Source organism: Pelodiscus sinensis, chromosome 23 (assembly GCF_049634645.1).
Source record: "Pelodiscus sinensis isolate JC-2024 chromosome 23, ASM4963464v1, whole genome shotgun sequence".
NCBI lineage: Eukaryota > Metazoa > Chordata > Testudines > Trionychidae > Pelodiscus > Pelodiscus sinensis.
This window is the reverse complement of record NC_134733.1, coordinates 303,201-327,300: the sequence shown is the minus strand read 5'-3', so window position 1 is coordinate 327,300 and position 24,100 is coordinate 303,201. Positions and strand designations below refer to the sequence as shown.

Genomic DNA, 24,100 nt, shown 5'->3' with positions numbered 1-24,100 from the left:
GGGGGGGGAAGACCCGCACGTGACATGGGGCTTCACCTCTCTGATTCAGGCCTGGATTGTCTCTCCTAAGAGACTAGACTCACAGCATTACCAGCCTTTTCTGGCCAGGGTCCTACACTCCACTGATTGGCCTCTGGGCTGTAGCCATTTATTGTGCATTACAGACATGTTTGAGGCCCTGCTATGTTACTCTAATAGCCAGTGATGGCTGAGGATGGATCCTTCAGCAACCACTCAGTCTTCTCCAGAAAGAACAGCTGTGTAACAATAACGTCCCTTCTCAGAAGGCTCCTTCTGGGCCTGGGAGAAGTGCAGCTTACCATCAGCAGCTCTCCATCCTCGCCTGAAGAGCTCTTCCTGGCTGGCTTAGTCTGTGGCAGGGATGGAACTGCTATGAGAGAATAAAAGGAGAACTTAAAGGACCAGCAGCACTGAATTAGTTCCAGATTTCATAGAATCGCAGAGAACCTTCAGGAGGTGATCTAGCCTAACCCCCTGCTCAAAGCAGCACCAACCCCAACTAAATCATTCCAGTCTGCGCTTTCTCAAGCCTGGTCTTAATTCAAGGATGGAAATTCTACCACCTCCCTACAAAACCCATTCGAGGGTGTCACCGCCCTCCTAGTGAAACAGTTTTCCCCTAGTATCCAACCTATGTCTCTCCCACTGCAACTTGAGACCATATTCCGTTATCTGCCCCCACTGAGAACAGCCTAGCTCAGGGTCTCAAGTGATTGCACAACCTGGCCTGGGACTCCCAGTGGGCTGGGGGAGTCTGTCCATTACTGCTGCCCAAGCCTCGCTTCTTCCCACCATCACCCTGCCCTCTGCCCTCTCCCCCACCGTCTCCTAAGCCTACAGCCCACAGCTTTGGGGATCACCGGGGGGGGGGGGGGGGGTGCTGGCAGTGGTTGCTCCCCTGCCCCCATGGCTCCTGCCATTGGGGAAGCAAAGCGCAGCAGAGGAAGTGTATCCACCCAGTGCGCTCCACCTTCCTTGTGGCTTCTGCCACTGTGGGGAGCACAGGGGAACACAACCATTGCCACCCTCCCCGCCAATAAGCCCCAAACCCGTGTTCTCAGGGGACACAGGAGTGCCATGGGAGGAAGAAGACAGGGCAATGGTGGTAACAGACAGCCCCCCTGCTCAGCAGGAGCTCTGATCCAGATTGTGCAATCGCTCCAGTCAGGATTGGCTTGTGGGCTGGGAGTTTAAGATCCCTGGCCTAGCTCCTTCCTCTTTGGAACTCCTCTTCAGGTAGCTCATCCCTGCAATAAATCCCCTCTTACTCTTCTCTGTTGCAGACTGAATAAGCCTAGTTCTCACAGTCTCTCCTCCTAAGTCATGTGCCCCGGCCCCTTAATCATTTTTGTCTTAGGCAGATCTCCATCTTATATATCTCATAGAGCTGGAAGGGATCTTGAGAGGTCATTGAGTTGAGTCCAGTCCCCTGCCCTCACGGCAGGACCAAGTACCATCCCTGACAGGTTTGCCCCAGATCCCTAAATGGCCCCCTCAAGGATTGAACTCACAACCCTGGGTTTAGCAGGCCAATGCTCAAACCACTGAGCTCTCCCTCCCTGTGACGGGGCACCAAGACCCTGCACTGAAAGCCAGGGGCTCTGCGCCCTGGCAGAGACGCCACGGAGCAGATACCGGCCGTGCGCCGGCTGCTCCCAAGCCGCAGTTCAGCAGGGTAGAGCCGCAGCTCAGCTGAGCGGGGACGCCGTGGCTCTGCTGAGCAGAGGCGCGGCTTGGCGGGGCAGCGCTGCGGCTCAGCTGAGTGAAAGCGTGGCTCAGCTGGGTGAGCGCAGTGGCGCCGCCGGAGAGGTGCTGAGGCCAACCCGGACAGGCCGAGAGGCCAATCAGCGGAGCGGACAATGCAGGGGGCGGGACGGACTCCGGTGTACCAGCACGGCGGGAGCTTTAAAAACCGCCGGACAACACAGGAAAGGGGGAGCGGTTGGATGGAGAGACTGGACCGGCCAGGAGGGACAGCGCCCTACCCCGAGCCGTTGCCCTGCCGAGATTCGACGCCGCCGGGGTAAGGACCACCAAAAGGGGAAAAGGAAGTAGCCCAGGGCAGGGCGGTGAGGAAGCCCGTGGGCTGATGCGTTTAGGGGCACACCCCCGTCAGCCGGACCCAGACTGGCAGGCAGTCTGAGTCCTTAGGGCCCTGGGCTGGGGCCTGTGAGTGAGGGCGGGCCCGGGCCCCCCTTTTCCCCCCCTTCTGCGTGGGGCGGGAACGTGTCTGACGTGGAGTACCCATTGGTGCGGGGCTAGAGAACCTCGCATATAGAGGACCTGATGTCCCAGGACGGGCACGACGTGAACAGGTCAGGTCGTGACGGATTCGCAACTCCCCCAGCTCCCTTCCTCTAGGACAGGAAAGGGGGCAAAGCCGTCACACTCCCCTACTACTAACTCACTCCAATTTGTCTACATCTTTTCTGTAGTAGGAGGCCCAAAACTGGACTCAGTGCCCCAGATGTGGCCTCACCAGTGCTGAATAGAGGGGAAAAATCACTTCTCTCAGGTTACGTCTACACTGGCATGATTTTGTGCAAGAACTCTTTTGCGGAAAAGTTCTTGTGCAAAAACTCTTCCAGAAGAGAGCATCTACACTGGCATGTGCATTTGCGCAAGAGCATCCGTGCCAGTGTAGACGCTCTCTTGCGCAAGAAAGCTCTGGTGGCCATTTTAACCATCGGGCTTTCTTGCGCAAGACATTCATGTTGCCCGTCTACACGGGCCTCTTGCGCAAGAACAGTTGCACAAGAGGGCTTATTCCTGAGTGGAAGCATCATAGTTCTTGTGCAAGAAGCACTGATTTCACACATTAGAACACCAGTGTTCTTGCGCAAGAACTCGCGGCCAGTGTAGACAGGCAGCAAGTTTTGGCGCAAAAGCGGCTGCTTTTGAGCAAGATCGCACCAATATAGACACAGCCTCAATCTGCTGGCAATGCTTCTACTAATGTAGCCCAATATACAGTTAGACTTCTTGGCTACAAGGGAACACTGTTGACTCATCTCCATCTTCTCATCCACAGTAATCCCCAGGTCCTTTTCTGCAGAATTGCCACTTAAGTCAGTCAGCCCTCAGCCTGTAGCAGTGCATGGGATTCCTAAGTGCAAGACTCAGCACTTCTTGTTGAACCTCATCAGATTTTCTTTGACCCAATCCTCCAATTTGTCTATGTCACTCTGGACCCTATTCATGCTTTCCAATTTATCTAACTCTCCCCTGCCAGCTTAGTGTCACCCGTGGACTTGCTGAGGGTGCAATCCCCAACCCCTCATCCATATAATTAATGAAGATGTTGAATAAAACTAGTCCAAGGGGCATTTTGCGTGATACCAGTTGCCAACTAGACACTGAGTTGCTGATCACTTTCCTGACTGTCCTCCTTATTCCCCACTGCTTCTTACAGAGACCCCAAATCATTGTTTACCGAGCCATAGGTGTCTTAGGATTCTTAGACTACACTTTTCGTCCAGTAGAAGGCACAGCCTATGCACCTGCCAGTAAGAACATAAGAGCGGCCCTACTGAGAGAGACCAAAGGTCCATCTAGCTCAGTATCCTGTCTGTCGACAGTGGCAAATGTCAGGTGCCTCCATGGGAATAAACAGAACAGATAATCAGCAAGTGTTCCCTACCACGTCACCCACGTCTAGCTTTTCGGAAACAGAGGCTAAGGACACCATTCCTACCTGTCCTGGCTAATAGCCATCAATGGACCTATCCTCCACTAAGTTATCTAGCTCTTTTTTGAGCCATGTTATAGTTTTCACCTTCTTTGAGAACTGATCCACAGGTTGACTGTGTAAACACTTCCTTGTGCTTGTTTTAAACTTGTTGTCTATTGAAGTCATTTGGTGATCTCTAGTTCTTGTCTTATGAGGAGTAAATATCCCATCCTTATTTACGTTTTTTCCATACTAGTCATGATTTTATAGACCTGTATCATATCACCCCTTAGTCATCTCTTTTCCAAGATGAAAAGTAACAGTTTTATTAATCTCTCCTAATATAGAAGCTATTCCATAATAATAATATCTCCTAATAATTTTTGCTGCCCTTTTCTGTACCTTTTCCAATTCCAATTTTTTTAAAGATGGGGTTATTGGATCTGGTCACAATATTCAAGATGTGGACATAATATGGATTTATGTAGAGTCAACAAAATTTTCTGTCTTGTTATTTTTTATTATCCCTTTCCTAATGATTCTCAACATTCTGTTTGCTTTTTTGACTGCCATTGGACATTGAGTGAATTTTTTCAGAGAACTATCCACAATCATTCCAAGATTTCTCTTGAGTGGTAACAACTAATTTAGACCTCACCAGGGGTAGGTCTACACTACCACCCTAGTTCAAACTAGGGTGGTTAATGTAGGCAACCGGAGTTGCAAATGAAGCCCGGGATTTGAATTTCCCAGGCTTCATTTGCATGTTGCCGGGCGCCACCATTTTTAAATGTCCGCTAGTTCGGACTCCGTGCCCGCGGCAACACGCGGCACGAACTAGGTAGTTCGGATTAGGCTTCCTATTCCGAACTACTGGTACACCTTGTTCCACGAGGAGTAAGGGTGGTTCAGAATAGGAAGCCTAATCCGAACTACCTAGTTCGTGCCGCATATAGCCACGGGCACGGAGTCCGAACTAGCGGACATTTAAAAATGGCGGCGCCCGGCAACATGAAATGAAGCCTGGGAAATTCAAATCTCGGGCTTCATTTGCAACTCCGGTTGCCTACATTAACCACCCTAGTTCGAACAAGGGTGGTAGTGTAGACATACCCCAATATATTTGTATAGTAATGATTATGTTTTCCAATGTGCATTTATCAACACCAAATTTCATCTGCCATTTTGTTGTCCAGTCACTCAGTTTTGTGAGATCCCTCTTTAATTTTTAACAGTCTGCTTTGTTCTTAATTATCTCAAGTAGTTTTGTACTATCTGCAAATTTTGCCACCTCACTGTTTACCTGTTTCTCCAGATCATTTATGAATATGTTGAATGGGAATGGTCACAGTACATGCTCTCGGGGGGACACCACTATTTACCCCTCCATTCCAAAAACTGATCATTTGTGTCTTCCCTTTGTTTCCTACCTTATAAAAGAAGTTACTAATCCATGAGAGAACCTTTCCTCTTATCCCATGACAGCTTACTTGGCAGACCATGTCAAAGACCTTCTGGAAATCTAAGTACTCTATCTCACCCTTGTCCACATGCTTGCTGACTCCCTCAAAGAATTCTAGTAGATTGCTGAGGCAATGTCCTGTTACAAAAACCATGTTGACTCATAGACTTTAAGGTCAGAAGGGATCATCTAGTCTGACCCCCTGCACAATGCAGGCCACAGAATCTCACTCACCCCTCCTAGAATAATCCTCTCACCTAGATCTCAGATATTGAACCCTTCAAATACTTTGAAGACCCCAAGATGTAGAGATCTTCCAGCTGTGATCTGTACCCCATGCTACAGAGGAAGGCAAAAAACCTCCAGGGTCTCTGCCAATCTACCCTGGAGGAAAATTCCTTCCCGACCCCAAATATGGCGATCAGCTAAACCCTGAGCATGTGGGCAAGACTCACCAGCCAGACACCCAGAAAGTTCTCTATAGTAACTCCTATCATCCCTCCATTGACCTATTTCCCACTGATAATAAATGGGTCAATTAGTTACCAAGTTCATGTTATCTCATCAAACCATTCCCTTCATAAACCCATCTAGTTTAATCTTGAAACCAGATAGATCTTTTGCCCCCACTACTTCCCTTGGAAGGCTATTCCAGAACTTCACTCCTCTAATGGTTAGAAACCTTCGTCTAATCTCAAGTCTAAACTTCCTACTAGCCAGCTTATATCCATTTGTTCTTGTGTCCACAATGGTATTAAGCTTAAATAATTCCTCTCCCTCCCTGGTATTTATCCCTCTAATATATTTAAAGAGTGCAATCATGTCTCCCCTCAGCCTTCTTTTGGTTAAGGTAAACAAGCCAAGCTCCTTAAGTCTCCTTTCATAAGACAGATTTTTCCATTCCTCGGATCATCCTAGTGGCCCTTCTTTGTACCTGTTCCAGTTTGAATTCATCCTTCTTAAACATGGGAGACCAGAACTGCACACAGTATTCCAAATGGGGTCTCACCAATGCCTTGTATAATGGCACCAACACCTCCTTATCTCTACTGGAAATACTTCGCCTAATACATCCCGAGACCGTATTAGCCTTTTTCACGGCCGTGTCACAATGGCGGCTCATAGTCATCCTATAATCAACCAGGACTCCAAGGTCCTTCTCCTCCTCCGTTACTTCCAACTGATGTGTCCCCAGCTTATAACTAAAATTCTTGTTATTAATCCCTAAATGCATAACCTTACACTTCTCACTATTAAATTTCATCCTATTGCTATCACTCCAATTTACAAGATCATCCAGATCTTCCTGTATGATATCCCGATCCTTTTCTGAATTGGCAATAGCTCCCAACTTTGTGTCATTCGCAAATTTTATCAGGACACTTCCACTTTTGGTGCCAAGGTCAGCGATAAAAAGATTAAATAAAATTGGCCCCAAAACTGATCCCTGAGGAACTCCGCTAGTAACCTTCCTCCAACCTGACAGTTCACCTTTCAATATAACCCGCTGTAGTCTCCCCTTTAACCAGTTGCTTATCCACCTCTCAACTTTCATATTAATCCCTATCTTTTCCAATTTAACCAATAATTCCCCATGTGGTACTGTATCAAATGCCTTACTAAAGTCGAGGTAGATTAGATACACTGCATTTCCTTTATCTAAAAAAATCTGTTACTTTCTCAAAAAAAGGAGATCAGGTTCGTTTGGCACGATCTACCTTTTGTAAAACCATGTTGTAATTTGTCCCAATTGCCTTTAGCCTCAATGTCTCTAACTACTTTCCCCTTCAAAATTTTTTTCCAAGATCTTGCATAATACAGATGTCAAACTAACAGGCCTATAGTTACCCGGGTCGCTTTTTTCCCCTTTCTTAAAAATAGGAACTATATTAGCAATTCTCCAGTCAAATGGTACAACCCCTGAGTTTAGAGATTTATTAAAAATTTGTGCTAATGGACTTGCAAGTTCATGTGCCAGTTCCTTTAATATTCTTGGATGAAGATTATCTGGGCCCCCCGATTTACTCCCATTAAGCTGTTCAAGTTTGGCTTTTACCTCGGATATGGTAATATCTACCTCCACATCCTTAGTCCCATTTGTTATGTTACCATTATCCCTAAGCTCTTCATTAGCCTCATTAAAGACTGAAGCAAAGTATTTGTTCAAATATTGGGCCATTCCTAGATTATCCTTAACCTCCACTCCATCCTTAGTAATTAGCGGTCCTACTTCTTCTTTTTTTGTTTTTTTTCCTATTTATATGACTATAAAACCTTGTACTATTGGTTTTAATTCCCTTTGCAAGATCCAGCTCTACCTGACTTTTACCCTTTCTCACTTTGTCCCTACATGCTCTAACATCAATAAGGTAGCTTTCTTTACTGATCCCTCCCATTTTCCACTCCTTATATGCTTTCTGCTTTTTCTTAATCACCTCTCTGAGATGCTTGGTCTAACACACCTGCCTATACATTTTTTCCCTTTTCTTGGGATACAGGCTTCTGACAGCTTCTGCAATTTTTAACTTAAAATAATTCCAGGCCTCCTCCACCTCAAGATCCATAATTACTTTAGTCCAATCAACTTCCCTAACTAATTTCCTTAATTTATTAAAGTTAGCCCTTTTGAAATAAAAAACCCTAGTCTCAGATTTATTTTTGTTTATCCTCCCATTTAATTTGAACTGAATTAGCTCATGATCACTCGAGCCAAGGTTGTCCCCTACAACCATTTCATCTATGAGCTCCTCGCTACTCACCAAAACCAAATCTAAAATAGCATCCCCCCTTGTGGGTTCAGCAACTGCTTGATGAAGGAATTCATCAGCTATCACATCTAGGAAAATCTGAGCCCTATTATTATTACTAGCACTTGTTCTCCAGACTATATCTGGAAAGTTGAAATCTTCCATGATTACGCCGTTTCCATGAGTATTTACTTCATTAAAAACATTAAAGAGGTCTCTATCCATATCCAAATTGGATCCTGGTGGTCTATAACACACCCCAAGCACTATCCCCGGGGAGGATCTGATAGTTTTCTTTCCCAATATGATTTTTGCCCAAACAGACTCTGTCTTCTCCATTCCATCACTTTTTATTTCTTTACAATCTACCTCATCTTTGATATACAATGCGACTCCACCACCTTTACCCTTATTTCTGTCTTTCCTAAACAGCACATACCCTTCAATACCTGTAATCCAGTCATGCCTAGTATTCCACCATGTTTCTGTTATTCCTATAATATCTGGTTTCACTTCCTGGACCAATAGCTCTAGTTCCTCCTTTTTGTTACCTAGGCTCCTCGCATTGGTGTACAAACATCTTCATTTTTGCTGTTTGGCCTCACTCACATTCTTTACCCAATTTGGCCTGGACATTGTACTTCCAATATGACTTATTAGACTAGTATCCACCCTACCCTTCCTCATGTACATTCTCCTACCCCCAGCTATCTCTTTTCTTACTTCGTTTTCCTCCATCTCAGTGTTAAAATCCGGCGTAGAGATTACCTGGACATCTCCCAACCGTCTCCCCCAAATTCCTAGTTTAAAGCTCTCTTAATCAGTTGAGCCAGCCTCCATCCTAGAAGTCTATTTCCCTCCCTACTTAGGTGAAGTCCATCCCGAGAGAACAGTCCTCTGTCCATAAATGCCTCCCAGTGACCATACATCCCAAAGCCCTCCTTATAGCACCACTGCCTAAGCCATCTATTGATCATCATAATCCTGTTACATCTTAGTTGCCCTTCTCTAGGAACAGGCAGAATCCCACTAAAGATCCCTGAGCCTCAATTTCCTTGAGCGTCCTCCCCAGCCTAGCACAGTCTCCTTTAATTCGTTCCAACGAGAATCTAGCCGTATCATTTGTTCCTACATGAAGGACGATCAATGGATTCCTTCCTGCTCCCTTAATAATCCTCTTCAACCTCAGTTCCACATCCCGTATTTTAGCACCTGGCAGACAGCACACCCTTCTATTCTCTGGATCAGCTCTGGTTACTGGCCTATCTATTCTTCTCAATAAGGAGTCCCCAATCACATAGACCTGCCTTTTCCTAGTGACAGTGCGATTCTCTGGTCTATCTCTTGGTTCCTCTGGCTGCAAGTCCTTGCCATTCCTATTTTCCCTTGTAATCCTCTTTAACCCATCCTGTATCCTCCTAATTCTCATTATTGGTGTTGTCTCCATTAACTCTTCCCCTTTATCTATGGGACTAGCCACTCTTCTCTTCTTCCTCACCCTTCTATCTTCATTATCTGCCTGCTGTACCCCTTCTTCATTCTCCAGCTCCACATACCTGTTCTTGAGCTCTATTTTTCCTTCACTGACCCATCTTTTCCTCTGCCTGGTTCTCTGAGTCACATGCTTCCACTGTCCATTTTCTTCGCCCAGCAATCCCCCCTTTGAGGCCCTTGGTCCTGCTTCCATCTGCATATCTAAACTTTCCTCTTCAGCCACGTCATGCCTTTGCTCCATCATGTGCTCAAACCCCCTTCTAAACTCGACCAGAGTTTCCACCTGCATCTCCAGTCCTCGGATCTTTTCTTCCATCAGCTCTAGCAGGCGACACTTCATGCAAACAAAACTCCTTTCAGGTACCCCCTCCAGAATCATGTACATACCGCAGGTACCACATCCAATCATCCTCCTTGCGTTCTCTGCTACTTGGGCCATGGCCACTACTGCCTCTGAGTTTTATCTACTTTCTTACCAAAATCCTATTAGTCCGGTGAACACAAAAACAGACCAAAACACCCCTCCACAGGAAAAACAAACCCTAATCAAGTTCCAATATGCAAACTCCTCTTACAAACTCCCACTCAAACTCCCCTGTTTACAGCTCTGTTTGACTCTTTCTCAACAGATTGTGTTCATCCATGTGTCTGATAATTCTGTTCTTTACTATAGTTTCAGCCAATTTGCCCAGTACTAAAGTTAGACTTACCAGCACTGCAATTTCTAGGATCACTTCTGGACCCTTTTTTAAAAAATTGGCATTACATTAGCTCTCCTCCAGTCATCTGGTACAGAAGCTGATTCAAATAATAGTAAAGCCACACTGCAGGTCTAAGTACCCCCCTTACATACCTTTCTGTAAATGTTGCTCTTCAATATGTGTTGTTCATGTCCATTTCAATTAGGTGTCTGTGGCTACGTGTAGACTGCAGGCTTTTTGCACAAGAAGCTTTTGTCAGAAGAGATCTTCTGCAAAAACTTCTTGCGCAAGAGCGCATCCACACACAAAAGCGCATCGAAAAAGTGATGCGCTTTTGCGAAAGAGAGCGTCCAGACTGACTGGACACGCTGTCACATGAAAGATCACCCGGAACCATTCCAGGCAGGGCTTTAGGTCACCTGTTGCTTTCAAGGGCTGGTGCCAGAGCCTTGCAGAGACATGTGCTTAAAGGGACCCCCCCCCCCCGGACAGCCATTTCCCTGATTCTGCCTGTTTGCGGACCACTTTGAGAGACAGTAAAGCTTCAGCAGTGTCTGCTGTGGTTGCCCTGTTCTTTTTGGGGATGCCACAGCTTTTTCCGGAGCTGCCCCTAGACAGGCAATGGCCCCACACAGCCATGCTGCAGTTCTTCCAGCATTTGCTGCCAGCTGCCTTCCTCTTCATGGAGGACCTGGACCCCGAGCTCCTCCTGGGGACCCTCTCCATGGCTGCGGCTCCTCCACTCTGGCTGCTGTACTCCACTTTGGAGAGGCGTTTTTGGAGGATGGAGACCAGCTCGGACTGGTGGGACGGGCTGGTCCTGGAGTGCTGGGATGACCAGCAGTGGGTACAGAACTTAGAATGTGCAAGGCCACCTTCCTCGAGCTCTGTGCCTGGTTCGCCCCTGCCCTCTGGAGACAAGACACTCACCTGCGGCCCACAATACCCCTGCAGAAGCAGGTCACAATTGCCCTGTGGAAGCTCTCCACCCCAGAAAACTACCGGTTGGTGGGCAACCAGTTTGGGGTGGGGAAGTCCACTGTCAGGGCCCTCCTTATGGAGGTAAGGAGCTCTTGGGCTGCAGTCCCTGCACAGGGGTGCAGGGGAGAGGAGAATGTTGGTTAAGGGGGACCTTCGGGAGAGTGAAGCTGGGGACTGTAGGTGGTGGAGTAGGAGTGGGGAAAGCCCTGTCCCCAGGGGGCTTGTGCCATCCTGCCCTCACATAGCCCTGCTGGTGGGGGGGGGGGGGCAGGAAGTGGACTCATAGGAGGTGGCTCCTGAGAGGCAGCAGAGGAGGGGAGGGGGATAAGTTCCTCCCATGGGCTCAGTCACCCCCTTTCATTCTCTGTTTTGTGTGTCTCCTTCTACAGGTGATGAGGGCCATTAACTCTCTGCTGCTGCGGAGCGTTGTCCGTCTGGTGGACCTGGACACAACCCTGTCCGGATTTGCTACCCTGGGGTTCCCCAACTGTGGGGGAGCCATCGACGGGATGCACATCCCAATCAGAGCACTGGACCATCAAGCAGCCCCGTTTATAAATAGGAAGGGCTACTTTTCTGTTGTCCTGCAGGCCCTGGTGGACTGCCGGGGCCAATTCTCAGACATTTTTGTCTATCTCTTCCCCCTCTCAACCCTTCCCCTTGCCCCTTCCCTGACCTCCCAATAAACAGGCCTGATTGGTTGCAGATCAAAAGGAGTCTTTTAATTACACATTCAGAAAAGGTGGGCAGGGGGAGAGGGGAAGTCTGAACTGGGAGGGGGGAATCAGGACTGAGCGGAGGAGTGGGGCGGCTTGAGGTGCCCCCTGAGATGCAGGGATCTCATTGGGGTTGTGTTGCTCTGGATCCCACAAAAGGATGGACAGAAGGGGGAAGGCTTAGAGCAGGGTCATGGTTGGTGGGGGGACAGGAGGAGGGGCCATAGGCATCACTTGTGGAGAAGGCATGGGCACTGCTAAGGGAGGGAGCAGAGGCATAGCAGGGTGGGCTGGCGGATGGGCAATGGCCATAAGAGGGGGACCAAGAGGGTGAAAGGCTGGAGAAGCAGCATCAGGCAGGTGTTCCGCCATGCGGGACCTGATGCTACACATGGTGTCACAACATGACATCAATTGGTTCCAGGCATGCTCCCGTCAGTCCATGTCCACATTGATCCTGTGCTCCAGGGTCTGCTGGATGTCCCGGAGGACACTGATGTGCTGGTGCATCAGGTCCTCCTGCACCCTGGCTCATCTGTGGGTCCCCCGGGCTCTGGCGGGTAGCTGTGGTGGTGTGGCTCGGCCCTCTGTCCCGGCTGTGGAGAACACATAAGAGGGGGAGGCGGTCAGTCATCAGTGCAGACACTGTCCATGAGGCCATGTCCTCCTCTGTGAATGGCAACCTCAACATTCCTCAGCCCAGAGAAGGGGGATGTCCCGGGTGCAAGGGGCACCAACGTGCCCAAAGGACTGTGCTGCCTGCTTTCCCCCACACCCTCCACAAACCATGGACAGGCAGGCAAGGGAAGTGTCCTGCTACAGTGGGATCCTCTCATGGGCAGCAGAGGAGCTGAGAGCAACCTGCCCCCTCCCTTCGGGGTCTGTACATGCAGCTGCGGCTCGCTGTGCTGTCTGTGGGAGCGGGTGCTATCTCGCATGTGCAAGCATGCCAGTGTGCGGCACTCCTTGGTCTATGACAGCACCCTTGTGGCTAGCCTTCTTCCAGCCGGTGTGCCTTCACCAGGGGCAGGACGTGTGAGGCCTCCCCTGAGCCTGGCAGCAGGATCCTGAGAATGGTCGGGGCTGCTTGCTGTGTCTGCATGCCGCACCCTCCCGCTGCACGTGGTTGTACGTGCACGGACCACAGCACGATGTGAAGCCCGAGCGACACTCAATCCCTGCTCCCTGTGCGTCCACCTCCCCTGCCCTGTGTGTGTGACAACTCACCGGAAGATCCCTCTCAGGCATCTGAGGAGGCTTTGGAGATGTCCTGGCTGGTAGTGTTTGACTCAAAGGACAGGGTCATGGTCCCTGTCTCTTGCTCCTCCTCCTCCAGCTGGGGTTGGCCTTGGTCCTCCTGATCCTCCTGTGGAGCGATCTCCATCTGGACTCTGATGGGGTTCTCAACCCTGGAGTCCACCAGGATGGGTGGGGAAGACATTTCCCCATCCCCCAGGATGTGGTGGAGCTCGGCGTAGTAGGGGCAGGTGTGGGGTCCTGCCCCTGACCACGTGCTGCGCTTGGTGGCCCTCACATACCCCAGATGGAGCTCCTTCCTTCACCTTGCACTGGACCTGCTCCATGGTCTGGGCAGGGTGTCCTCGCTCCACCAGGGATGCGACCATCCAAGAGTAGATCTCGGTGTTCTGCCTTTTGGCCCGGGGCTCTTGCAGGGTCTCATCCTTGCCCCACAATTCGAGGAGGGCCTGCCTGAATGATTTATCCCATTTGGGGAGTTGATCTGATCCCTTTTGGGGTTTGGTTTCCTGGATGCTGTGCCTGACACTGCATTCTCCTCAGAGCTGAAGTGATTCAGTGTCTGCATTGCTCTTCAGGGGCGAGGGGAGCAAAGCTCTGTACCTTGGCTGGGAGAGACCAGAAGATTTGGCCTAGCAGGACAGGGTACTGAGAAGCCCCAGAGAACAAGGAGGTGAGTGTCAGTGGCTCTGTCAGCACACCAGGAAGCAGGGCGGGCTCTAGGTTTTTTGCTGCCCCAAGGAAAAAATTTTTTGGCCACCCCCCCCTTTTTTTGTCCAGGGAGGGTACGCACACAAATGCAGCTTGCATGGCTTGCTGGGATGCGCGCGCAAATGAAGCTTGTGCGGCTTCCTGGGGGATGGAGTGCGCACTTCAGGGGGAGTCCAAACCCCGGGGCATTTTCATCTCCTAGGAGAGCGCCAGGGACTCCCCACGTGAGGACAATGGGAGGGCAGGTTCATCCACAGCACGTCAGTTAAAGACGTCCAAAGCACGCAGCAGTTCACATCCCCTAGGGCTGGAGTCCCGGTTCCACTCCTCATTCTGCAAATGGATTTTATTATTAGAAGCCTTATAATCACTCAGACTCCAACCCTAACACATAAGCTATCCAACTCATGGTGTTCATGGACAAGAATCAGCCTCACAATACAATCATAGAATCATAGAATACTAGGAATGGAAGGGACCTTGAGAGGTCGAGTCCAGTCCTCTGCCCTCACGGCAGGACCCAGTTCTGTCTAGCCCATCCCTGATAGACATTTATCTAACCTACTCTTAAATATCTCCAGAGATGAAGATTCCACAACCTCCCTGGGCAATTTATTGCAGTGTTTGACCACCCTGTGTGACGGACCGGGACGTGTCTGGGCACAGCTGAGGGCGTCCGCTCAGGGAGAATTGCTCAACTTTGGGGCTCCTTACAGCCCCCAGACTGGTGACCTCTCCAAACAGGCCACAAACCAGTCCCACTGAGCACTTCAGCTGCCTGCCTGAAGCCTCATGAGCAAAACCCCTCCGACACCCCAGCAATATCTGTGCCCCAGATGGCCCTGGGCCTCATACACCGGTGGGGGGTCTTAGAACCCAATCCCACCTACCCCGAACAAGTTCTGTCCGGTTCCAAGAAACCTGCCATAGATCCCTGGTCAATTTACCCTCTGGACCTTACCCACAAATCACGCTGAGCCAAGCCTTTAGAATCTATCCTCTAAAGGTTTATTATTACAATAAAGAAAAGCATGAGAGTAAGGGTGCTAAAGAATCGTACATTACATGCATCGAATCTCCCAGTTCTCGGTGCAGGCTCTAGCAGAGATGTTACAGCTGCTGGTTTAAAAGTCCTTGTTGCGCATCCTAGGATCAGGATGGGTCCACAGTTCTTTCTGGCTCTTAGATCCCTGCACTACTGCCTCTGGGATGAAGTGCTGAGCTGAAGACCAAGTTGGAGTCCACCACATGGCCTATTTATCCCTCCTTCCCGGTCTCTTCTTCGCTACAGCAGGTCACCTGGCCCACAGCCTATTCCTGTGTTCCCTGCTGGTAGCCCTTAGGTATGAGTCACCACTCATTCTTTAGGTGTGTCCTTGGCCCATTGAGTGCCATTGTCCCAAAGGGCCTCGCTAATTAGCATGTCCATAGGCCGGGCTCTACCCAATGCTCAACCACATGCAGGGAAATATTCAGTATCCGCACAGATTACAGATCCCTAACTACACACAGACATTATACAGTCACATGACTAGCATTCATAGGATTAGCAGACAGTGAGCTTCTATTCAACACCCCACATGGCCCCCTTTTATACCATTTTTGGGGTCAACACCCCCACCTATGGGTGCAGGAGTGATCTGGCTGTTTTCCTCAAATTCAATAACGTAACACCCCCAATGCAAAATTGATGCAGGAGGTGATGCTAGTAACATCACTGAGGGCATCATAGGCCTCCTCATGTTTTGGCTCTGTGTCATCACCTATTCTAACCCAATATTAGAAACAAAAGTACAGAGCTGGATCAGTGTATGAGACCCCATTTTGCCTAAAATAGGCTTCATTACTGCAAGGTCTGTCATAGCGACAACCACATCCTTGCATTGTCTTAGAATCACAAGGTAAAACTTGGTAAAACCCAGATCTAATTGGATCTGCCTTTGTAGCATGATCCCTATGTTAGGCCCTAGAAAAATTAGGCCTAGTGCAGTTATGCTAAAGTAGATGTAACAAAGGTTTCTGTGTAGTCCCTGGACAGAACTGGAGATAGGTTCAAGCAGTGGAGATAGGTTCAACCCTACACGCTTGCTCAAGTTGCAAAATGAGATAAGTAAGAAGCTGCATTTTTGTACCTGCTATGATGAGGAACAGTTTGTTTTGAGAACTGATAAGGAGACTCCCTGTTTCTGCTCTCCCCCTGTTTGTTCCAAACTCCCTGTTTATGTTCTCCTTTGGCCATAACAAACTGTCTCCTTGTTGCCCAGTACCTGTCTTTTGGGCTGATAAGAAATTGCTGATGAATTATGAATTGCTTAAGGCCATGATGTATAGTTGGCCAGGTGTGCATGGATATTAAAAGTTTCTAACTGATAAAGGGGGGTGGGTTGCTTGGGCGAATAGTCTATGACGCGACGGAACTGTCCATATAAGCCTACCTGTTAATGAAATCGTGGCTGGTTCACTTTGGAGACGGGCCGCTCTCTATTGTAAGTGCGCACTATTCAATAAAGAGCTTGTGATTGGATCTTGCTAGTGTTGCCTGTCTCTTTGTGGTCAGACAACAAACAGAAGCCATCCGGATTCGAGTCCCTGACACCCATGTGTGTCAGGTGATTTTGCCCAGAGCTGAAGAAGGTAGTGAATTTACCCAGGCCAGCTCTGGCAACTCTCTGAACCACAATTAACATTGTGTGAATGCAGGTATTCTCATCCCAAATAGTGTAGGCATTTTTGCACTTATCCATGAAAACAAAATGGTGGCGTGCCTCAGTTTCCCTTCTCACACAGGACCTTCTGGCTGGAAACTTTTTTGTCCTGTAAGAAGTTTCAGGACCAGTTACAAGCATTAACCATGAACTAGCAACATCACAACGTCCCCTCATATACCGTCTGTCGTTCGGTACATCTCCGGACAAATTACATGGTATTTCCATAAGATCATGCACATTGTATACCCTTACATTTCTCTGCAACAATAATACATTGGTTACGAGAATTAACATCAGTAACAAGAACAATCCTATATCAGGTGTATATTGATATTCTCCATCATGCCCCTTCTTTGGCTCCACCCCATTGCAGTTTTGGCCCTTCCGGTTTAAACTGCAAATCTTCTTTGCCAAAGCAAGTCCTGCCCATCCCCCTCGTCCTGTGGGCTCCAGGCCTGAAACCTCTGGCCTGACCAAGACAAAGGGCTGGCTGGGTGTGACTCCCTGGCTCACAATGGCCCTGGAATTCTCCCCCTTCCCCCACTCAGGGTACGTCTACACTACAACTTTAATTCGAACTAATTTAGTTCGAATTAGTTAATTCGAACTAAGCTAATTCGAACTAACGGATCTAGACTAAAAAACTAGTTCGAATTAGCGTTTTGCTAATTCGAACTAGCATGTCCACATTAAGTGGACCCTGAACCGGGCTTAAGGATGGCCGGAAGCAGTGCCAGCAGGGCATCAGAGGAGGACTTAGAGCGTGGAGATGCTGTCTCAGGTTAGCCGAGGGCTGCGCTTAAAGGGTCCCGACCCCCACCCCAGACAGACAGTTCTCAGGGGTGCCCCACTTGCAAAGCAGTCCTGGCTTGGAGTACCCGGAGTACCCACACTGGGCACATCACACCACTCGGCCATCAGCCCGGCTGCACTTGCCGGAGGCTGCCATCTGGGGAGAGGGGGCAATCAGGGGGCTGCAGGAGAGCTTCCACCCCAAAAGCCCGCAGAGCCAGCCCAGTCCTCCCCATCGGGGGCTCGTGCCCCATTCCTCCCTCACCTCCTTCCACTTAACCTTCCCTAGCCCCTTTTCTTGATGTACAAAATAAAGGACAATTGTGTTCAAAAATGGAAACTGTCTTTATTGAACAAAACTGGGGGAGACTGGGAAAAGGAGGTGGGAGAGGGGAAGAGAGAGGCTGGGAGAGGGGAGGGTAACTAAAATGATCAGGGGTTGGGAACAGGTCCCATATGAAGAGAGGCTAAAGAGACTGGGACTTTTCAGCTTAGAAAAGAGGAGATGGAGGGGGGACAGGATAGAGGTCTCTAAAAGCAGGAGTTGGGTGGAGAGGGTGCATACAGAAAAGTTCTTCATTAGTTCCCATAAAGAAGGACTAGAGGACGCCAAAGGAAAGGAATGGGTAGCAGGCTTCAAACTAGTAAGAGAAAGTTGTTCTTCTTCACAAAGCAAAGAGTCAACCTGTGGAACTCCTTGCTGCAGGAGGCTGTGAAGGCTACAACTAGAACAGAGTTTAAAGGGAAATGAGATCAAGTCATGGAGGTTGGGTCCATGGAGTGCTATTAGCCAGGGGGTAGGAGTGGTGTCCCTGACCAAGGTTTGTGGAAGGCTGGAGAGGGATGGCACGAGACAAATGGCTTGGTCACTGTCTCCGGTCCATCCCCTCCAGGGTCCCTAGGGTTGGCCGCTGTCGGCAGACAGGCTACTGGGCTAGATGGACCTTTGGTCTGACCCAGGACGGCCATTGTAAGCTCAGGGCTCAGGGTCGGGGGTCTCAGTGGACCCCCTTGATTCTCTTGCACACCTGCTCCTGGGTGGCCAGGCTGGCAGCTCTCCTGCCCTAGCCAGCCACTTTCCTGTGCCTAGTGCGGAGATCGTGGACGAGATCCACGGTGTCCGCACTAGCCCAGGTGGGTGCCCGCCTCTTGCGGTCCCGGGCAAGCTCCCGGGAGCCGCCAGCCTGGTCCCGGGAAGAGGGGGAGGGCTGGGGGGCATCGGGTGGGTGGCTCGATCCATGCCAAGTGCAGGGTATGCTGGCTGGGTGCTGGCAGGCTTGCACCTGGCACGGGCACCGTAGCCAGCCCGTTGGCCCTTTAACGGGGCCGGGGCCGGGATGGGGGCAGACGAGTTTCCCTGGTGTTGGCCAGAGTGGCCACCAGGGAAAGCTGGGGAGGGCTAGCCTCCCACTAGTTTGAATTAAGGGTCTACACAGCCCTTAATTCGAACTAGTAAGTTTGAACTAGGCTTAATCCTTGTGAAATGAGGATTACCTAGTTCGAACTAAGCGCTCCGTTAGTTCGATTTAAATTCGAACTAACGGAGCGCTAGTGTAGCGCCTATGAAAGTTAGTTCGAACTAACGTCTGTTAGTTCGAACTAACTTTGTAGTGTAGACATACCTTCAGTGGGGTAACAGCAGTAAACTGTAGACTCCCAAGTCTCTCCTCTGTCCATCTCCAACCTCTGTTTCCACATGGAACCAGATATCAACTTCCCTGATTGATTATGAGTGTCCACCATGTCCAGAGACGGGAGCTTAACTGCCCTCTCCTGCCTCCTAGAGAGAGTACCCACACAGCTGTTCTGCTCTGCATACTTAGCTACACAGTCCTTCTCCTGAATCTGAGACACTAACTTCCCACTCTCCTCATCCACCTGGGAATAATCCTGTCCCAAAGACACTGACTTCCCAGCAAGCTGGTCACACACAGTCACTTGGTTATCAGCCTGCTCCAATTCTCTGGCTGTTCCTGCCTCATCTGGAACAACCCTCCATCCCTCTGAGACCTCTCCAACACCATCCACACTGGATTTGTCTATATCCAAGTCAGTGGAGTCACTGCTAATGGACAAATTCTGTCCCTCAGGCACTGCAACAAGTGCCTCACACAACAAACTGCTGCCTTTTACAGGCAGAGCTTTCTCCTGAATGCCTTCTCCAAGCCAGGCATTGTCACCTCTCTCAGTTACTGCAAACTGCTTGCTACCAGGACTCTCTTCCCTATGAGCTTCCTTAAGCCACAGTTCACCCTTCTCTGGCTCCACAGCAGCATTGCCCTGCTGAGCCACAACCAACTCCTCTTGCAATCCCTTTACTCCCTGAGTCATCTCTGGCCCCTCAGGTGGATTCACAGGCAATTCCTTCTCAGGCACACAGACAGACTCACAAGATACAGGGTCAGAGACATCTTCTCTCCCTTTGCAGCTCTCTAGATGGCTGTAAACGTCTACACCGTCATTAGTCTCCAGAGTTAACATGCTCTCATTCTTCCCTTGTGCCCTGGCTATGGGGTCATCCTGGTCCCACAGAGTTGCTCCCCCATCTTCCAGCAACACAGCATCACTAAGTACAACGTCAGTGCCACACCCGTCTGAACTCTGGGGCCCAGGCCAGACCCTGCCTGGGTCTACCCAAATCACAGCTTCCTTCTCCCCAGCAGACACAGACCTTGGGCCACCCTCTTCCCGGGCCTTAGCCGTATCCAGACCCAAGTCAGGGACAACAGCACTGCTCTCAGCCAACACAGGCTGTGGGGCACCTTCCTCAGACAAAGGAAGAAACTCTTCCCCACACACAGGGTACGTCTAGACTACAGGGTTTTGTTGACGGAAGTTTTGTCGACAGATACTGTCGACAAAACTTCTGTCGACATAGAGCGTCTAGACACATTCAGTTCTGTCGACAAAGCAAGCTGCTTTGTTGACAAAACCCTGTAGTCTAGACGCAACCCTACAGGCAATAACGCCTTCTGTCGACAGAACTCTGTCGACAGGTGTTATGCTTCGTAAAATGAGGTTTACCAGCGTCGACAAAACTGCTGAGTTCTGTTGACGTTATGTCGACAGAACTCATCTGTAGTGTAGACGCAGGTATAGTTTTGTCGACAAAAGTGAACTTTTGTCGACAAAACTCAGTAGTCTAGACACACCCACAGACAGACAACCAGAGACAGTTTCTCCCTTGTCCCAACACCCCTGGCTAATTTCAGGCATACAGCTAGCCACTGAGACAGCTTCCTTTACTGACCCACTGCTACTTCCACCAGCCAAATTGCCAGCTTGCACACACTGTGCTTCTTCACACACCTCAATTTCAGCTTGTGCAGGTTCAATTCCACAAACCTCACCAGCCACCAACTCCTCAACTAAAACTTCACTCTGGCCAGCCACTCTAGACTGCCCCAGAGAAACATTTCCCTGATTTATGGGCCCTTCCTGCCCTGTTTCTGATTCCAGCCTCTCCTCTGAGGCATCAGACAGGCCCTTAGATTCCTCACTCACAGGCTCACTGCCCCCCTGCACAGACACACAGCTATCTGCCACAAGCACACATTTAGAGACACTTTCCCCTTGGTTACAGTGAGACTGACCAGCCCCAGAGAATTTCCCAGAGTCACCTGTACCCCCCTCACAACCCCCATAAATGCTTTGTTATACATCGAACTTTCAGGAGGATACAGTCTCTGTTGTTCCATTAGTCTTTTAAGCTGAAGTTCAAGTCTAACATTTTTCTCCTTGGCTAGTGCCATCCTCTCTGCATGCTCTGCCATTTCCTTAAGCTGTTCTGCCTCTCGCCTCTGCCGTCTCTCGGCATATTCTGCCTTTTTCTTTTCAAGCTCCCGATCCAGCTCCTGCTTTCTCCGAGCAATTTCTTCATCTGCATTCTGCCTTCTTTCAGCAGCTTCCTTGGCTCGCTTCTGCTCCCTTTTAGCCATATCTCTGGCTAGTAACAACAATTCCAGTTCTACTTTAGAGGCCCTCTTCCTAAAGGCAATGCCTCTTCCTGAGCACAAATCCTTCAGATAACTTTTGCCCAGACTCTCATATAGTCCCTGGCTCATTGCAGTGACTCTTTAACCAACCAAACTCTCAACACCAAAAATCAAATTTAAACAGCGTGGGGTCCCGATCCCAAAGCTCAATTGACCAAGATCTGTGGATCCTGCCGACTACGCCACTGTGATGGACCGGGCCATCTCTGGGCACAGCTGAGGGCGTCCGCTCAGGGCAAATTGCTCAAATTCAGGGCTCTTTACAGCCCCCAGACTGGTGACCTATCCAAACAGGCCACAAACCAGTCTCACCGAGCACTTCAGCAGCCTGCCTGAAGCCTCACGAGCAAAACCCCTCTGACACTCCAGCAATATCTGTGCCCCAGATGGCCCCGGGCCTTATACACCGGTGGGAGGTCTTAGAACCCAATCCCACCTACACCGAACAAGTTCTGTCCGGTTCCAAGAAACCAGCCACAGATCCCTGGTCAATTTACCCTCTGGACCTTACCCACAAATCATGCTGAGCCAATCCTTTAGAATCTATCCTCTAAAGGTTTATTATTACAATAAAGAAAATCATGAGAGTAAGGTTGCTAAAGAATCGTACATTACATGCATCGAATTTCCCAGTTCTTGGTGCAGGCTCTAGCAGAGATGTTACAGCTGCTGGTTTAAAAGTCCTTGTTGCGCATCCTAGGATCAGGATGGGTCCACAGTTCTTTCTCGCTCTTCGATCCCTGCATTGCTGCCTCTGGGATGAAGTGCTGAGCTGAAGACCAAGTTGGAGTCCACCACATGGCCTATTTATCCCTCCTTCCAGGTCTCTTCTTCGCTACAGCAGGTCACCTGGCCCACAGCCTATTCCTGTGTTCCCTGCTGGTAGCCCTTAGGTATGAGTCACCACTCATTCTTTAGGTGTGTCCTTGGCCCATTGAGTGCCATTGTCCCAAAGGGCCTCACTAATTAGCATGTCCATAGGCCGGGCTCTGCCCAATGCTCAACCACATGCAGGGAAATATTCAGTATCCGCACAGATTACAGGTTCCTAACTATACACACAGACATTATACAGTCACGTGACTAGCATACATAGGTTTAGCAGACAGAGAGCTTCTATTCAACACCCCACATGGCCCCCTTTTATACCATTTTTGGGGCCAACACCCCCACTTATGGGTGCTGGAGTGATCTGGCTGCTTCCCTCAAATTCAGTAACGTGACACCCTGACAGTTAGGAACTTTTTCCTAATGTCCAACCTAATCCTCCCTTGCTGCAGTTTAAGCCCATTGCTTCTTGTTCTATCCCCAGAGGCCAAGATGAATAAGTTTTCTCCCTCCTCCTTATGACACCCTTTTAGTTACCTGAAAACAGCTATCATGTCCCCCCTCAATCTTCACTTTTCTAAACGAAACAAACCCAATTCCTTCAGTCGTCCCTCATAAGTCATGTTCCCTAGACCTTTAATCATTCTCGTTATTCTTCTCTGGACCTTCTCCAATTTCTCCACACTTTTCTTGAAATGCGGTGCCCAGAACTGGACACAATACTCCAAATGAGGCCTAACCAACAAAGAGTAGAGCGGAAGAAGGACTTCTCGTGTCTTGCTCACAACACACCTGTTAATGCATCCCAGAATCATGTTTGCTTTCTTTGCAACAGCATCACACTGTTGCCTCATATTCAGCTTGTGGTCCACTATGACCCCTAGATCCCTTTCTGCCATATTCCTTCCCAGACAGCCGCTTCCCATTCTGTACGTATGAAATTGATTGTTCCTTCCTAAGTGGAGCACTTTGCATTTGTCTTTATTAAACTTCGTCATATTTACCTCAGACCATTTCTCCAATTTGTCCAGGTCATTTTGAATTATGACACTATCCTCCAGATTAGTCTCAACCCCTCCCAACTTGGTATCACCTGCAAACTTAATAAGCGTACTTTCTATACCAATATCTAAATCATTGATGAAGATATTGAACAGAGCCAGTCCCAAAACAGACCCCTGTGGAACCCCACTTGTTATGCCTTTCCAGCAGGATTGTGAACCATTAATAACTACTCTCTGAGTACAGTTATCCAGCCAGTTATGCACCCACCTTATAGTAGCCCCATCCAAGTTGTATTTACCTAGTTTATTGATAAGAATATCATGCGAGACCGTATCAAACGCCTTACTAAAATCTAAGTATACCACATCCACCGCTTCTCCCTTATGCACAAGACTCGTTATCCTATTAAAGAAAGCTATCAGATTGGTTTGACATGATTTGTTATTTCCCTTTTTATAGATGGGCACTATATTTGCCAGTCCTCTGGAATCTCTCCTATGTCCCATGATTTTCCAAAGATGATAGCTAGAGGCTCAGATACCTCCTCTATCAGCTCCTTGGGTATTCTAGGATGCATTTCATCAGGCCCTGGTGACTTGCAGGCATCTAACTTTTCTAGGTGATTTTTAATTTGTTCTTTTTTTATTTTACCTTCTAAAACTACCCCCTTCCCACTAGCATTCACTATGTTAGGCATTCCTTTATCAGATTTCTCGGTGAAGACCGAAACAAAGAAGTCATTGAGCATCTCTGCCATTTCCAAGTTTCCTGTTACTGTTCCTCTCTCCTTACTGATCAGTGGGCCTACCCTCTCCTTAGTTTTCCTCTTGCTTCTAATGTATTTATAAAAAGTCTTCTTGTTTCCCTTTATTCCCGTAGCTAGTTTGAGCTCATTCTGTGCCTTTGTCTTTCTAATCTTGCCCCTGCATTCCTGTGCTGTTTGCCTATATCCCTTGTAATTTGTCCTGGTTTCCATTTTTTATATGACTTCTTTTTTATTTTTAGATCATGC

The 24,100-nt window shown here is 49.0% G+C and overlaps 1 protein-coding gene across 13 annotated transcripts in view; it reads right to left on the bottom strand.

Annotated features, from left to right (window-relative positions):
- The window catches only part of KIF17 (kinesin family member 17), a 196,009-nt gene that overhangs the window by 13,278 nt on the left and 158,631 nt on the right, over positions 1-24,100 (bottom strand). For 11 of the 13 annotated variants that reach the window (XR_012897338.1, XM_075906586.1, XM_075906579.1 and 8 more), the window contains one exon: positions 321-391. Coding sequence is in view for 12 of the 13 variants with exons in the window: in XM_075906586.1 (XP_075762701.1) it covers positions 321-391 (71 nt within the window). In the remaining variant the exon portion in view is untranslated. The remainder of the gene's footprint in view (positions 1-320; positions 392-24,100) is intronic. The other 2 variants (XM_075906580.1, XM_075906576.1) reach the window with 1 other exon arrangement.